The 16,086-nt window shown below is 33.8% G+C and overlaps 2 protein-coding genes and 1 long non-coding RNA gene across 5 annotated transcripts; 2 read left to right on the top strand and 1 right to left on the bottom strand.

Annotated features, from left to right (window-relative positions):
* Positions 1–1,444: 1,444 nt before the first annotated feature.
* On the top strand, positions 1,445–5,635 carry LOC133030188 (uncharacterized). Of its 3 annotated transcripts, XM_061102500.1 has the most exons (12): positions 1,446–1,829; positions 1,942–1,988; positions 2,365–2,425; positions 2,763–3,046; positions 3,133–3,351; positions 3,430–3,522; positions 3,606–3,716; positions 3,807–3,919; positions 3,997–4,528; positions 4,791–5,098; positions 5,179–5,367; positions 5,469–5,635. In XM_061102500.1, the coding sequence occupies exons 4-12, from the start codon at positions 2,765–2,767 to the stop codon at positions 5,572–5,574; spliced, it is 1,953 nt and encodes a 650-aa protein (XP_060958483.1). In that variant the 5' UTR covers positions 1,446–1,829; positions 1,942–1,988; positions 2,365–2,425; positions 2,763–2,764; the 3' UTR covers positions 5,575–5,635. The 3 variants fall into 3 exon arrangements, with proteins under 3 accessions (XP_060958482.1, XP_060958483.1, XP_060958484.1); XM_061102501.1 differs by lacking the exon at positions 2,365–2,425; XM_061102499.1 differs by having other exon boundaries at positions 1,445–2,425.
* Positions 5,636–8,728: 3,093 nt separating this feature from the next.
* Positions 8,729–9,634, top strand: LOC115701474 (NDR1/HIN1-like protein 10). The gene has a single exon (XM_030629286.2). The coding sequence runs from the start codon at positions 8,797–8,799 to the stop codon at positions 9,466–9,468; it is 672 nt and encodes a 223-aa protein (XP_030485146.2). The 5' UTR covers positions 8,729–8,796; the 3' UTR covers positions 9,469–9,634.
* Positions 9,635–11,625: 1,991 nt separating this feature from the next.
* On the bottom strand, positions 11,626–13,838 carry LOC133030039 (uncharacterized). The gene is made up of 4 exons (XR_009683940.1): positions 13,706–13,838; positions 13,526–13,589; positions 13,149–13,192; positions 11,626–12,656 (listed from the first exon to the last, which is right to left on the bottom strand). It is a non-coding gene; the product is annotated as an uncharacterized LOC133030039 (long non-coding RNA).
* Positions 13,839–16,086: the final 2,248 nt, after the last annotated feature.

The following is a 16,086-nucleotide window of genomic DNA, read 5'->3' as shown; positions in this document are numbered from 1 at the left end:
TTTCGGCATGCATGATTCACATGGAATCAATAGTGATAGGTTATAATAAATCGCTTAATCTCCGTACAAGATTAACGCATGAATTTTCGAGGGATGGGACCTAAACTCCCTTAGTGTTTCTCTCATTGATGGTAACCTATCTTAACACTAGTAAACATCTAGTCTTAAGTTCAATAGGTAATAACAAGTCAATAGAGTGAATATGGTACTCAATTGTCCCATCTATGAATGAGTACATGTTGTGAAAATTGAGAGTTAAAATCGAAAGGTTTTTCAATGGAGCTTAAGCTTAAGAAAACTCACCTTAAGCTTAAGAAGTGTCTAAAGAGTGGTGAGACACTAAAACTCCACCTATATGGACTAGAGGTGGTGCCACCTCTTATGAGAATTGGGAGTTATTCTCTAGAGAGTCCATTAATTGGAATTTTGCACATGGCCATTAACGGTGCAAGAGCGAGACATGCAGTCTCAAGTGAGCATTAGCAAGGGTGTGTGTGTTATCACCGGTTTGTATTAAATGAATAGTGGTTCAATGCTATGGCAACCAAAATTTCATCAAACTTTGTGGTAATTACACTAAGATAAAATTCAAGTCGAAAGACATTTTATCTAATGCACCTAAGCAAGACTTCTTAAAAGTGTGTATTTAGTCAATCAAAGTGGGGGAATGTTATATTTTGATATAATATTTTTGATTGATTAAATAAATGTTACAAAAGTTACAAATTTGTTACTAAAGAGATAATATTTAATCTAGTGGGGGGTTGTTATATTATTTATCAATAATATAATGTGTAGATTAAATACATGTAACAAACTAATATGTAACATATGACATTATATATTATGTGTCATCATTTTGTAATATTTGGAGGAGTTGTTACTATGAGTAACTTCCACCATTATCACAAACTTTAAGAGTGTAAAAGGTGTTACACATCTTTATTTGAAATTCTTAATGGTATAGGAGTTATGGTGTGCATGAGTTACATCTCTATAGGAGTTATGGTGTGCATGCGTTACATCTCTTTATTGAGTCCATAATATCCATGGAGGTTATGACTTATGAATTTTGAATTTCAAATGGTGATATCCTAAACACTATATAAAGGAGGTCTATGGTACTCATTTGGGAGTAAGAGATGTCAAGTTTTCTATCAAGAAAGCACTTTGCTAGAAAACCCTAAAAGGCACTACTACAATATGGGCCTTTAGCTTCCCTTTTTTTAACCCATTTTATAAAAAGGGAAGCTAAAGGGTGTGAGAACACCCACCAGATTCGAAATTGACATTTAGAGGCGGTTTTTTGGTAAAAACCGTAGGTATATATATTACTAAACCCTATCCCGTCGGTTGAAAATTGGGATTTTTTAAGGGTTTTTGGGAGACCCTATGCCGTCGGTTCTTTGCTAGGAACCGACGGCATAGGTGCACACTTTATTGACACGTGTGCACCTATGCCGTCGGTTCTGTGCTAGGAACCGACGGCATAGGGTCTCCCCTCTATAACCCTCTGCATCGTCTTCTTCTTCCTCACTTCTTCTTCTCCAGCCTACCCAGCCACTTACAGCAGAGAGAAACCCACGAAAAACCCACGAAAACCCTCGCCAACCACCTCTAAAAACCCACATATCTCTCTCATTTCTTCACCATTTCACCTCATTTTTGTCTTAAAAGTTTCTATTTTCAATATCTAATCCCATACACTAAAAAAGTTTTGTTTTTTCACCCATTTACACTGTACCCGAACCTATTTTAAAAAAAGGTGGTGGTTTAACTCCGACCACCGCTTTTAGCGGAGAAATCGTTCAATCTCAACGTTCATTAAGGTATAAATATGAATTCTGTTCATTTTATTAATGTACATTGGTATTATTTCGTTTTTGTAAATTTTTTTTAGGATTTTTTCATTTTATTAATATTATATTGTGTGTGCTATAGGTGGCCGGATTTTTGGTCGCAATTTGTCGCCGGATTGCGTTTATAAGGTAAATATTTATTTACTTGATATATAATATATATGTATATATTTTGTATTTTATTATTGAATATGTGTTTATATATATGTTGTGTGTATATATATTGTGTATATACTATTTGTGTATTTTGTGTATTTGTATTGTATATATATTTGTTGTGAATGAGAATGAGAGGTAGTAGGAATTTAATTAGTTTAGAGTTAAAGTTTTTAAAATTATGGTAGTGTGATATTTAGTTGATTATATATGTATATATATATGTATATGTTATTTTTAAAAAAAATTATGGAAATTAGTAACTAGTAACTTGCTACTTTGTTTAATAACTAGTAAGTAATTTAATAATTAAAATTTTAATTTGGTTGTATATTGCATTATGTTATAGGTTGTGTGCTAATATTTGAGAGTCGATCGACATATTTCGGTGTTGATCGGATTTGCAATAGGTATATCCATCCGCTAACCTTTTGTTAGTATAATTAATTATCAATGTATGCTTAGTTGAGTTTGAATATCTTAAATATTCATCCGTAGTGAAGTAGGTTCTGCGAATACATGTACTGCGGTCGGATTGGTGGATAAATTTTGTATTGTTTATGTTAGTTTCTTTGTTCTGTATTGTTATATTTGTTCTGTTTGTTACTTTAGGCACTTTTAAAAATTTTGGGAACGTCCAATTACAGCCGTTATGCTGCCAAAATTTCGGTAGAATTTGGATCAAATTTCGGTAGAATTTAGTGTTATTAGTAGCATGATATTCAATTTTGTTTGTTAATGGTGTAGATATGGCCAACTCGAGTTCGGGATCTGATTCAGACCCAGAGGCAGAGTGTCCAACCACAATACCTACACGAGGGCCGACGCAAATGAATGAAATATCCAAACTAATGGATCAGGGGAAAAGAGTGGCCCTCGAAGTTAATGATAAAGGTCAATACTGTGGAAAAAGCTATGCGAAGCTCGTATCCACTCTAGGAGTCAGATGTCGGCAGACAATAGGGTTGGCTTATAAAAATTGGAAAGAAGTCAACCCGACTCTGAAAAATAAAGTTTGGAAAGACATTCAGGTAAGCTATTATTTGTTAGAATTTTGATTTGTTTTTCTATTACTCCAAATGTTGACTCTAAGCGTGTTTGTTTTCCTTCAAAATAGACGGGGTTCATTGTGCCGGACACCTTCAAACATGATTGTCTCATCCTAGCTGGGAAGTTAATGAAAGACTTCAAGAATAGGATGACAAAAGACATCATAATGCCCGCGTTGAAAGAGAATGATCTGGGACGACTGGCACAAGTCCCTGAAAAGCACCCCGAGATCGACGCTGCTGATTGGTGCAAATTTGTTGAAAGTCGACTAACTCCTGAATTTCTGGTACGCTAATTATATTAACACTAAGATAAACTCTTAAATACAAGTACATGTATCTAATGTATTTTTTTGGCATTGTAGGAATTGAGTAAGGTGCAACGTGAACGTTCCTCAAAAATTCAATCCAGACATCGAAGTGGTCGGAGTGGAATGGTGAACGTACGGGAAGTTGTGGTAAGTAATACTTAAAATTTAATGTGCTATAATGTGCTATACAATTTAATTGGTACTCATTTCATTGTTATAACGTTATGTAGAAAAAGGACCTCGAAGTTGCAGATCCCCCCCGCCACCGTGTTTGGATTAAATCTCGCACCAAGAGTAGAAAACTTGTCACTGATTACGACAAGGAAATTGCAGAGAAGATAGTAAGTATATATTAATCCTTAATTGAGTTCTACTCATGAGTTAGTGTATATAATTCATATACTAATTGCTTGAATATATGCGTGCATTAGGCTCAATTAGAAGAGAAGCTTAGTCAGGGACAAATTCAGGTCCAGGGCCAAAACGATATCCTGACGCAGGCGCTCGGGACACCAGAGCATCCTGGACGTGTCAGGGCTGCTGGGTATGCTATTACTTCAAATGTTATTTATTTAGTTACACAAATAAAATCGTTGCTAATTTGCTTTTTATGATTTGTAGGTTCCTGACCAGGGCATCTCAACTGTTCGGCAGGAAGAAAAGGGAAGTGTCTGATGTTGTGGCTCGGCAAGCGAAGGAGATTGAAAAATTGAAAGCCGAAGTCCAATCCCTTAAGCAGCAGAGGAACGCTGCCGAACAAGAGGAAGAAGGAGAGGTGGCTGGTGAGGCGTATGTTCCACAACCATACGCTCCTCAGGATGAGGTACAACCACAAATTTATGCTGAGGAGTTTATTTCCCTCAACGACCAAGGTATCCTATACAATTATGATGACCATGCGGCCCTTAATCAGCAAGTACATCTCTGCTCTGACAACATCGACAATATTGTGGCCCGAGGGTATTTGTACGAGCATGTGGGTACGATCAAAGTTCACTGCCAGGATTACGATGATTCACATGCCCGGATCATGGTTTCGGAAATCCTGCAAGAGGACGCTGAAATCCCAGTCCCAATTGAAGAGTGCAGATATGTTAGGGACGTATACCAGATGTTCCTTCCTTGGCCTAAACACTTAATTTTAACAACCGAGGTAACTTCTCAACTCAAATTAATTATTAATGATTAGTGGAGTTTGAATATCTTAAATATTCATCCGTAGTGAAGTAGGTTCTGCGAATATATGTGCTGCGGTGGGATGGATGAAAAAACTACTGTTATATATGTGTTATTTGTCATTATACAGCTATGTTCAAAATTTTTGGGGTCATTCAATTACAACCGTTATGCTGCCGAAATTTCGGTAGAATTTGGATTTAATTTGATATATATATATTATGTTCTGTTTTGTTTAGGGTCCACTCGCTCAACCGCCCTCAAGACGTGATGCGTCAAAGGGGAAAGCTCCGATGCTTTCTCCACAAGGCCGTGGTGCACGGGAAGATGACTTGTTCACGGAAGAGAAGATGGCGTTGATCCCTAATTCGCTAAAATGGATGATTCATGAATTCCTAAGGCTCAAAGATAAACGTGATATAATCACAATTCCTGTCCCCCGAGGATTCATTGCACCGCGTACCCAGATCACGTTATCTGGAGAGGATTTGCAGCAGGTTGCTACGTGTGACTACATCGGCAACCAGGGAATGCTGTTTGGAATGATGTATACTCTTCTTTAATCTAATTAACCTTATATCAAATTATAGTTAAATTATTATAAGGCACTAACACTTTTTTTGGCAGGCACATATGGGAGAGCATCAACGGTCTGAGAAAAATTTTCAAGTTTTACGACCCAGAGCTTCTCACAGTGCATGGGATCAACGATGAAGAACAGAGTCAGTCTTTTGACGATGCGGCAAGACGATTGGCTAATTGGTTATCATTAATGAACAACAACCACCAAATGTTCTTTATTCCTTGGAATATCGGGTAAACTTTATTAAATTCTTTAGTGCTAATTGTTCATTTCTATATTATGTCTTCAAATTATTTTTATACTATCTTACTTATATTCCAATATAATTTTCTAGGATGCATTGGACGCTAGTGGTGGTTGCGCCAAGGAAAATTATCCATTTAAACACTGTAAAAGGCTGCCCAATTCCCGAAGTAATAGAACAAATGATCGGAAGGTAATAATTTAATGACTTCTTATGTAACGACTTTAAATTAACTAACGAATTGAAATGCTAATATAATTTTGCCACACAGGGCATTCATGTATATAGGGAACGCACATGAGTATCTTGGCCAGTGGCAAGGAATTAACCAAGCAAACTGTCCAAGACAACCTAAAAGCCAAGAATGCGGATTTTATGTTTTGAAATATATCACTGATATCGTCGCACGTGCCAACCCCAGTAGATTACATACAAGATCAAAAAGTCAGTAAGTTTTAATTATTGATTATAGTATATAAATTCTATAATAATAAATATATAATATACATATACATAAACTAATATAAATTTTTAATTTTTTTAACAGTTTGGGGGTAAGAAGCAATACGATCCAAAAACAGAATTGTTACCACTACAGCGAAAGTGGATCGAACAATTGATGGCGGTGATTCACGGTGACGATTGAGGTTGAAAGGTCGAAGAATTTTTCTTCATTATGTAATTTTTATAGATTAACTTGTAGTTAGATTTATTAACTTTAATATTTTTAACTAATTTTACATTAGTGTTTGTGTAATATTTAATTACTTTTATGAAATTAAATTATGTATTTTACCCAAATTTAAATAATATTTGATTCACATTTTAAAAAATAAATATGTAATTTATATTAAATAAAATAATATATAAAATTATTAAATATATAATTAAAATGAAATTAAAATTATATAATTAAATAAAAAAAAATTTGAAAAAACTGAAAATCGCTTGCTTTTGGCGTCGGTTGGTAATTCCCCTATGGCGTCGGTTATTATCTAATAACCGACGCCATAGGTACCCCTGTGGCGTCGGTTATAAGCTAATAACCGACGCCATAGGGGTACCTATGGTGTCGATTCATATAAACCCTTTAGCGTCGCCCTGATCAGCGTCGGTAGCGAATTTCGCGAAAACCGACGCTGAAAGGGCTTAAAAACCGCCTCTAAAGGGGGTTTTTGTAGTAGTGAGGCTTGATAATTCCCAAAGTTATTTCATAGAGAGTTCCCTTAGTGCATAGGGGGAAATAAGCTTTTGGACAAATGTGTAATACCTTGTTTAAGTCATGGTGATCCCCACTAATCTACACTCAAGGTTGTGAGTGAGTGTATATATATATATATATATTATTCTCTTGTTATATATATACATATTTTATATTACACGTGTTCTTATCTTCTTTTACATTTCTTATATATAATATATATACTGTATATATATCGTATATTATGTTGTTGTAGCATTTATTTAATCTCTTTGTTAGTCTTTGTATTGCATTGCAATAGAGTTGTAATATTTTGATTTTCTTCCATTGTAATAAAATCTCTAACACTAAGTTCATATTGAACTTAAGATATGAACCAGTGTAATCTCGTGTGTTATTGTGTCTGGAAATTATCTAAATTCATGTGTTTATGCTTTTGATTTGATACGTGTTTGCGGGTTTTGTTCTTGATTTATCTATTTTGATTTAACTTTTCTTTATTTAAATTTTTTATTGAGGTTAATTCATACATATAAGAATTAAATTTTCAACCTGAAAATGAGAAACAATTTAGCTTGTCCAGCGGCCAAGTCTACTTGGCCATATATACTCAGTCACCATAGTTTTTCTATCTCGTATATGTACTTTCCTTTTTTTTACATAAATAAGGTGTAACTGATTTATTATATTTATATAATAGTACATGAGACTTAAATTTTTTTTTTTGAGCCAAACCTTTTTTAAAAGTATATTTAAAATAAAATAAAATTAATTAAATGCTCAAACCAAATTAATTACTAATCCATTTATAAATAAATGCTTTTGTTTATAATCATAAATTGTATTTTGTAGTTGTTTTATTTTTTTTAAGTAATTATTCATAATTTTTACATTTATAAGTTTATAATATATAAATAACAATAAAAAAATATTCTAAAAATTGTTCTCAAATATTTATATTTCATTCAAAAAATTATACAATAAGGGCTCGTTTGGAACGCCGTATTAGGTCGTATTGTATTGTATTGTATTATATTGAATTGTATTTTATGCAATATTTTTATGTAAAACTATATGTGGTATTAACTTTAATGGACACCTAAATATATAATATTTTAGTATAAATTAAAGTTTAACATAGTATTATATAAAAATATGATATATAATCCAATTCAATATAATACAATACAATACAATACGGCCTAATACGGCGTTCCAAACGAGCCCTAAGAATATATAATAAGAGAATATATAAATTAGTCTGGTTTGAATTACTAGTTAGAATTTTAATAAATTCGTGACCAAATTAAGTAATTGTAAATGGTTTAGATTAACCAAAACATTGACAGCAAATTCATTTAATCAAGACGGGTGGGTTTGGATAATTTTTCATATATCTATATATATCTTTATCTTTATATATTTAAATCAAATATGTAATTTTGAACTATTCTTACTTATTATAACAAATATATAATACATATATTTTATACATTGACATTCATATTAATAAGACAATTCATACTGAAAGGAAATACCAAGTTTTCCGCAAGCAGCTCATTATTACGTGTATATGCTTGCTTCAATACACTAGCTAACATATACAAATTAAATTTAATCAGTTGTCAATGGTCAACCACCACAACATATCAAACATATTTGGTCAAATGAATCATTATTAAACTCATAATTTGTAAATACTACAACCTTCTTCAATGCCTAATTCTATAGTATATTACTATTAATAGTCTAATATTTTTTAGATGTGTCGCTTGTGATTAAAAATTATTACATTAAATAATATAGAACTCATTATGAATAATAACGTTATAGTGTAATTTGTAAGAATAAAAGCTGGACACTACCACTAGTAAATTTTAGTATATTTCTCATATACATATATGGTATTCCTCTTTAATTCCTATAAATTAAATAGTATTATTTAGAAAGTCTCAACTGAAAATTTCATATTATAATGAATAACACATATGGCTCTTAACTCACATATAATCCCTTAATTATTTTATAATTAGTTGCATAAAATTAAACACTTATCTTTACAAGCATCTCTTGCTAATCACGGCAGGCAAATTCATTAAAAAAAACATATAGATTGCGAGAATCAACCTCCTTGATATATAAACTTATTCATGGACAAAACATGTTAATTCTATACCATTATTATTCAGAATAATCAAAATTATTCTAAATTTCATTATGACCACATCCGGTCCGGCCTCCGCCGGATGCTTGTGTTGTTGCCTAATAATAAGCTGGATCATCAAGATCATAATCACCATATCCATCGTCATCGGCCTAGCCCTCCTCTTCTTTTGGATCATAGTCAACCCACACAAAATGAAGATCCAAATTGGCGAGGCCTCTCTTGCCCAGTTCAACTTCACCACTACAAACGATACTCTTTACTACGATCTCAACTTTGATGTTGCAATCCAAAACCCTAACAAGATGATGGGATTTTTCTACGACATGGTCGTTGTTGCTTCTGATCAAGAAAACAATTACGTTCATTCTAAATGGGAAGTGTTCTACCAAGGCCGTAAGACCACTACTACTATGCTGTACAACTTTGCTGGAAAGAGAGAGCTTTACTTTGGAGATTCCAATGAACGGTCCAGATTCATTAAGAGGTTTGAAGAGGAGAAGAAACGTGGGATGTTTGTTATTAATGTTAAGATAGAGGATTTTCGAGTGAGAGTCAGATTGGGGAAGATTCGGATAGGTGTTTTCCAGCCCAAGGTTCGGTGTGATCCATTGAATAATGTTGCTTTATTAAGTGATCATAATATGGGGAAAAAAGCTACTCAAAATAGTGTTGAGTGCCAAGTTCAATTCAAGGCAACCTCAATCATGGAACCTCTAGATTAGATATTTAATTGATAGCTTTATTCATGTTTAATTACGATCCATGCCCTTCCCTGTAATCAATTTGTTCATATATATGATGTTTCTCTCATCAATTTGTTCGTATATGTTAATGTGTTTGGTGTTGTATATATATATATATATATCTCGCAATATCTTTGATAGAGTGCAACCAACCATTGATCTAAAACTACGATCATGTTTTAATAGTTTTCTGATTATTTATAATGCTAGTGGGTATGTACTTTTACCTATTAAGATTAATAAAGGTAGGTGAAGATCCTGATTTTACGAATATTCACTAAGAGAATTTTTGCCGTCCAAATTTGCATCGGCAAAACTAAACACAATGTGCCGGCAAACTTTGGTCGAGAATACTTAGTCGGTAAAATAATTTTTACCAGCGCAATTGGCAAATGTGCTAATAAAATTAGGCTATACCGGTGAGTTTATGTGTCAGAAAAAATTGGATCGTCGGTGTTAATTGTTGGCATGTTTTTTTCCAATTGATGGGTAACAATTTTACCAACACATAAAATTGTTACCCAAGCAATAAAATATGGCGGGAATATAGATATATTGGTGCACTTTTGTGCCAACAAAACTCTTACCCGCCATATTTTATTGTTGGTAGGTAAGTTTTGCCGACACAATTTTTCACCTGTAAAAGCTTTATTTATTTATTTATTTATTTTAAAAATTGATAATTGATAATATTTTGATAATATGTACTATAATTAAATTTAAATATTAAGTGATATTTAAAAAAAATATAATTAAATAAAAAAAGTATTGACATATATAATTTAAAGTATTGATACGAGGATTCTTGAATTTAGGAGGAATTGGTATAGAGCTTTGATTCAGTCAGAGAGTGGTGATCATCGCAATCTATCGAGTTTGAACTTAGACAACTTTGGGGTCCTGATTCCTTCACTAGGACTGTTAGATTGTCGAACTCTATTTTGTTAACACCATATAGTGGTCTACGTCCCAGTTGGAGCTTCTATTACCCGATTAGGGTCACCTCTAGAAGCTCCCGCTTCCACCAACCGTTTTCTGGTTAGAGTATCCCGCAAGTCTTTTGGTTTTCCAAGCTGATCATGAACTTTAGTCGACTTGGATCTTGTTATAGTCTCCTGACTACGGGATCGTGAAGGCAACACTAGTGATGTTTCCAAAATGAACACTACTACAAAAATGGGTTTTCCCGACGCTTTTAAACAGTCGTTTAAAGTATTGTCGTCGGTTTCTATAACCGTCGCCTATTCGGCCGTCGTAAATTGGGCAAAATAGGCGACGGTTCAAAACCGTCGCTAATCTGGGATTCCCGACGGTTTAAAACCGTCGCCTATTACTGGGTATAGGCGACGGTTTTAAACCGTGCCTAATACTATAGGCGACGGTTCTTAACCGTCGCCTATAGTATTAGGCACGGTTCTTAACCGTCGTCTATACCCAGTTATAGGCGACGGTTTTAAAACGTGTCTTATATGCTGGTTTCGTTTTTGAATTTTTTTAGCGACGGTTTTTTTCGGTCGGTACATTTGAAAAATAGGAAAAAAAAACAAATTTTCTGCAATTTTTTTCCCTGCATTAATTTTTAAATTTTGTAAAAATCTGCATAGTGACAACAATTAAACTAACGTCTGAATATATTTAAAATTTTGTATAGTCACAATAATTGAACTAACGCTAATTAATATCATCTAAATATGTATATGTATACACACTGTCTAACACGGTAGCTGTTGTCGCTCCGCTTCCGCTTTCACATAATGAATCCACCGATCACGCATAATATTTATCTCATCATTAGTGTACGGAGTGGAGAACCTATCTTGTCGGGTCAACAATTGTATTGGATCTTCTACGACCATGAAACTTTCAATGAATTTCATGACGTAGTATCCACACTGTTTGTCATCGGGTTGTTGAGGACAAATAGGAGTCATCCACTGGGTAGGTCGATCAGGTCGTCGTACCATTCGGTTATACATTGTGAACGATCTACACAAAAAGTAAATTTAATTAGCATATATAAATTTATAAATAAAGAACACGCTAACATATTGGGATGTTTGATATAGAACTTACGTGGATATAATAAAGTTCAAATCATCCGGGATGTCGTCGTTGCCTGAATCCAAGTACGCACCACATTACCTTCCGGTAATAACTCTACTAGGAAAGCTAGTAAATCCGAAAAGCTCTTATCACTCCACCCGTGTTTGGCTTTTATGTTGTATAATCTAATAAGTGTCGACAACTTAGTAAACCTATTACAATTAGGGTAAATAGGCTTCTCGGCATCCTCTACAAAACTTTGAAATTTCAAAGGATTGACATTTAATTCATATTGTGCATCTCCAATCATTTCTGGAATGTGATCATCCTCATACTCCAAATTAACACCCTTAACCTTGTTAGACTTAGACGTTCCCTCGCCCGGAACTCTATTCTTTTCCCCGTGGTAAACCCAAACCTTATAACTCTTGTCTATTCCGTTCCTAAATAAATGCTCCTTTATACTAGCAATGTCCACACACTCCATGTTACCACATTTAAGACAAGGACAAAGAACCAATTTAGTATTTTTAGCATTCTTCTGACAAAAGTCCAAGAAATGGTCAACTCCTTCACTATACTCCGCTGATAATCTATTCGCACTCATCCAATTTCTATCCATTTTGAAACTTCTAAAAAAAAAAAAAATTATTCAGTTATTTGTTTAAATATGTGTATATATTTTATTGAATTTTATGCATTTTAGTGAAATTTATCCTAATTCTAGTAAAATTTCGGCAGCATAACAGCTGTAATCGGACATTCCCAAAAATTAAAAACATGAAAAAAAAAAATAACTAATAAACACATAAAACAATACAATAATAACAAAATAACATTAACAATATAAAAATATCCACCCATCCGACCGCAGTACATGTATTCGCAGAACCTACTTCACTACGGATGAATATTTAAGATATTCAAACTCTTCTAACATGCATATATATTCCACCCATCCGACCGCAGTACAATTAATCGCAGAACCTACTTCACTACGGATGAATATCTAACATATTAAACTCCACTAAACAAAGAATTATAAAGTTTTTAGAGATTATACCTTTCTCCAATAGATAGAGTTACAATTGCGCAACTTTTAGTCAACACAAAGAACCCAAAACCTACAAATAAATACAAAATCTGTTAACAAGTATCAACTCTCAAATGCAATATATTAATATAAATATGTATTGTATTGTACTAAGAGGAAATTGTATTGTATTATTAATTGTACTCACATATAGATCTATCACTCACTACATGATCATCAATTACCAATTCAATTAATTTCATTAAAAAATAAAATAGCATTGATGTATAAGCTAAACTAATCCCCAAGACCAATCTGCATATTTTCAAAGGCATGTGTAATATTATTTGTATTACTTTTATGATATAACCTAAAAAGTGTGACTAAAAATATAGAAATTCTATAAGGTTTAAGAAGAATATAGCAAAATTGAGTGCACACTACTCGACTAGCCATACTATAGTGAACACGTAAGAATCTATTGAGTGCAATACACTTAATTTATTTCAACAAAATATTATTATAATTCATTTATATAAAGAAAATAAATATTTTCATCGCTGTAGCAAGATAAACAACTTACCGGAGACGAATCACTCTCACTAAAAAGATATCGTCTTATGCAATCTACAATTTAAAAAACAAATTGAAATAATTTAATTAAAAAAAAAATGCATAGAAACTCTTGATTCATTTTCGGGGAAAAACAATAGGAAAAAGCACAAAACATCTTTTTTTTTCTCGTTTTTATGCTGAAGCTTCATTCATTGCAGTACTGTATGAAAGCTCCATTATCCAATTGAAAAAGAAGGCAATAACATATATACTAATACACGGAATATAGTTTGACCAGATTTGAAACACAAAATGTATATAGTAGCCTCATAAATTTTGATCCGAAACAACTTTCTTTCAAAATTTATAAATAAGTAATAATTTGAATGAGGAATAATGAATTACCGAGAGTATATGGACGATGCACAGACCGGGCCGGAGAGGGATGACCGAGAGTATTATTAATCAACTAGAGATAATAGACAATATATTGCAAGGAAATAAGAGAAAAAAGAGAACAAGCTTCAGGTATCCAATCTCAGCCGAAAACAATATATTGCAAGAAAAAAAATAAAGAAAACTTACCAATGCAAGACTGGTGTCGTCGTCGTCGACAGAGAAGAAGAGAAGCGGCTGGGTCACGTCGTCTTCGACAGAGAAGAAGAGAAGGGGCTGGGTTGTGCTAGAGAGAGAAGGGGCTGCGAAGAGAGAGTGGGTTGAGCTAGGTTAGAATGAAAAATAGAATTGGGGGGAAATATAATTAAGTACATAAAAAAAATTATAGGGGTGTACCCGAATGTATAAAACCGTCGGGTATAGTATAGCCGACGGTTTAAAACAGTCGGCTATACTATACCCGACGGTTTTAAACCGCCGGGTATACCCCTATAATTTTTTTTCGTATTTATGTATTAATTAATAATGATCGTCGCCTATTGTTATAGCTACTGTTTAAAACCGTCGGGAATACTCATTTTTCCCGACGGTTTTAAACAGTTACTTAATTTTTTTAGCGACGGTCCCCGAAAAAAATCGTTTTCAAAACTGTCGCGAATTCGAATAATTGTAGTAGTGGAACTTCAAATCGTCTTGGGATGATGCGCTACGAGAGCGGTCATCCGGAGCATTGTACACTACAAGAAATTAGGGGTTTTGAAAATACATCTCTATGTGTGGGGTAAACTTTATACCCACACATACTTAAAGTGTAGACATGTGTAGAAAAGTAGGTGTAAATAAATATCATTTCCCACACATACATTATATGAGGGGAATAGATATGTCATTACCCACACACATATGTGAAGGAAAATATAATAAATTTGTGTGGGTGAGTATCTAGGTTAGATATAATTGATGATGTGGATGATGACTTCGCATGTGACATGGCATGACATGTGGCTATTTTTGCCAACGTGTCATCTTACGTGGCATGGCACATGGCATGTAACGTCCTCGCTTCAAGCTTTTATTGGGTCCTTACACCCACGGAATAAATAGCTCTTATACACAAGTACGCCACTCTGGCTACTTTCTGGATTGATGACTGACCCTACAAACCAACACGAGTGTTTCCAGCGTGCTTTGTCCTCACTCGCACGCTTCCTGAGAAAACTTCCCAGGAGGTCACCCATCCTGAAATTGCTCCAGGCCAAGCACGCTTAACTGTGGAGTTCTTTCGAGATGGGCTACCAAAAAACAAGATGCACCTTGTTGATATAGGTAGTACCAATCAATCTATTTAAGCTCTCTTCAATTGTGTAGTCCCATACGTACACAGTCTCTGAATCATCCCACTTGACCTTCCCCAGGCGATGTGAGATTGCACAGCTTACCCAGTATTTTCCTCTACGGATCACGGGACTACTGACTGTCACATGGCATGACACATGGATACAAAGTTCCAACTTGGCATTTATGTGGCAGCTTACGTGGTATGATGTGTCATTATTTATATGTGCCACGTGTAAATTGAGAAGTGTGGGTAAACCATAAACATGTGTGGGTAAATATTAAATTATGTGTATAAATATTAATTTATTAATTCTATTTAGATTTTTTAAAATATTTTATTAATTATTATATATCTTAATTATTTGTTTTGACAAAAGAAGTAATAGACACTAAATTGTTACTAAAATAAAACTATGTAAAACATAGTTATGGAAAAAAAATATAAAACATCACTAAATCTTAAATGTAAGAACAAAACACATACAAATTCATAAAATAAAACTAGAGTATGAAGTGTAGTAGAAAACTAGATGTCTAAATATAGATAGCCTACACATTCTCGCTCATAAACTCTGAACTAGGTTGGCAAGGTGTGTCTTGATTATTTCTGAAAGGAGTAGTGTTCATTGAAGGTCCTGAACTATGGTCAGATGCATGTGTATTTATTGAAGGTAACATGATTTCCTTTGCAATTAAAGTTTGTCGCATAGTGTCAAGCTCTCCTCATAAATCAAGATAAAGCTCCATGAGTTGAGAATAACTAGGACGATCTGGATCGCTACTAGTACTTGTTGTCTCAGATATGTTAGGAGATCGACCCCGCCCAAACAAACGAACAGAGTGTCGACCAAGTACCTGTTCTAAAATTTCCTTGTCAGACATCTTCTCTGGAGGATTATCTTGCCTTAACTGTATCATTTTTTCCTGCATATATAAAAGTAAATATATAAGACAACTAATTTATTATAATTGACTACATTAAATGAAAATACACTTACATATGTGTCCTTCAACTCTGGAGTTTCCCATCCATTCTCTTTATGCCAATGACGAAGGAGCCAAGTCTCAATATGTCCTAGCATCTAAATCTACTCCACGTGATATGTGATGACGTGCGGTAGACTTTGAGCCATTTCTAGAGTCCCACTTCCTTTTGGAACGACTGTCTGCATTCTTCTTTGATAGTTCCTATAAGAACAATCAAGTATTATTAGTGAAACTTCTAATGTATA

This window comes from Cannabis sativa, chromosome 8, assembly GCF_029168945.1.
Source record: "Cannabis sativa cultivar Pink pepper isolate KNU-18-1 chromosome 8, ASM2916894v1, whole genome shotgun sequence".
Taxonomy (NCBI): domain Eukaryota; kingdom Viridiplantae; phylum Streptophyta; class Magnoliopsida; order Rosales; family Cannabaceae; genus Cannabis; species Cannabis sativa.
Note: the sequence above shows the minus strand (reverse complement) of the source record. Positions and strands in the feature narration are given on the sequence as shown.

Bases quoted from the DNA above. Each gene is read 5' to 3' on its own strand.
- LOC115701474 (XM_030629286.2), top strand. From the start codon at position 8,797: ATGACCACATCCGGTCCGGCCTCCGCCGGATGCTTGTGTTGTTGCCTA.
- LOC133030188 (XM_061102499.1), top strand. From the start codon at position 2,765: ATGGCCAACTCGAGTTCGGGATCTGATTCAGACCCAGAGGCAGAGTGT. The intron at 3,717-3,806 runs GTAAGTATATAT...TGCGTGCATTAG, and splicing joins AGGAAATTGCAGAGAAGATA to GCTCAATTAGAAGAGAAGCT. The intron at 4,529-4,790 runs GTAACTTCTCAA...TGTTTTGTTTAG, and splicing joins ACTTAATTTTAACAACCGAG to GGTCCACTCGCTCAACCGCC.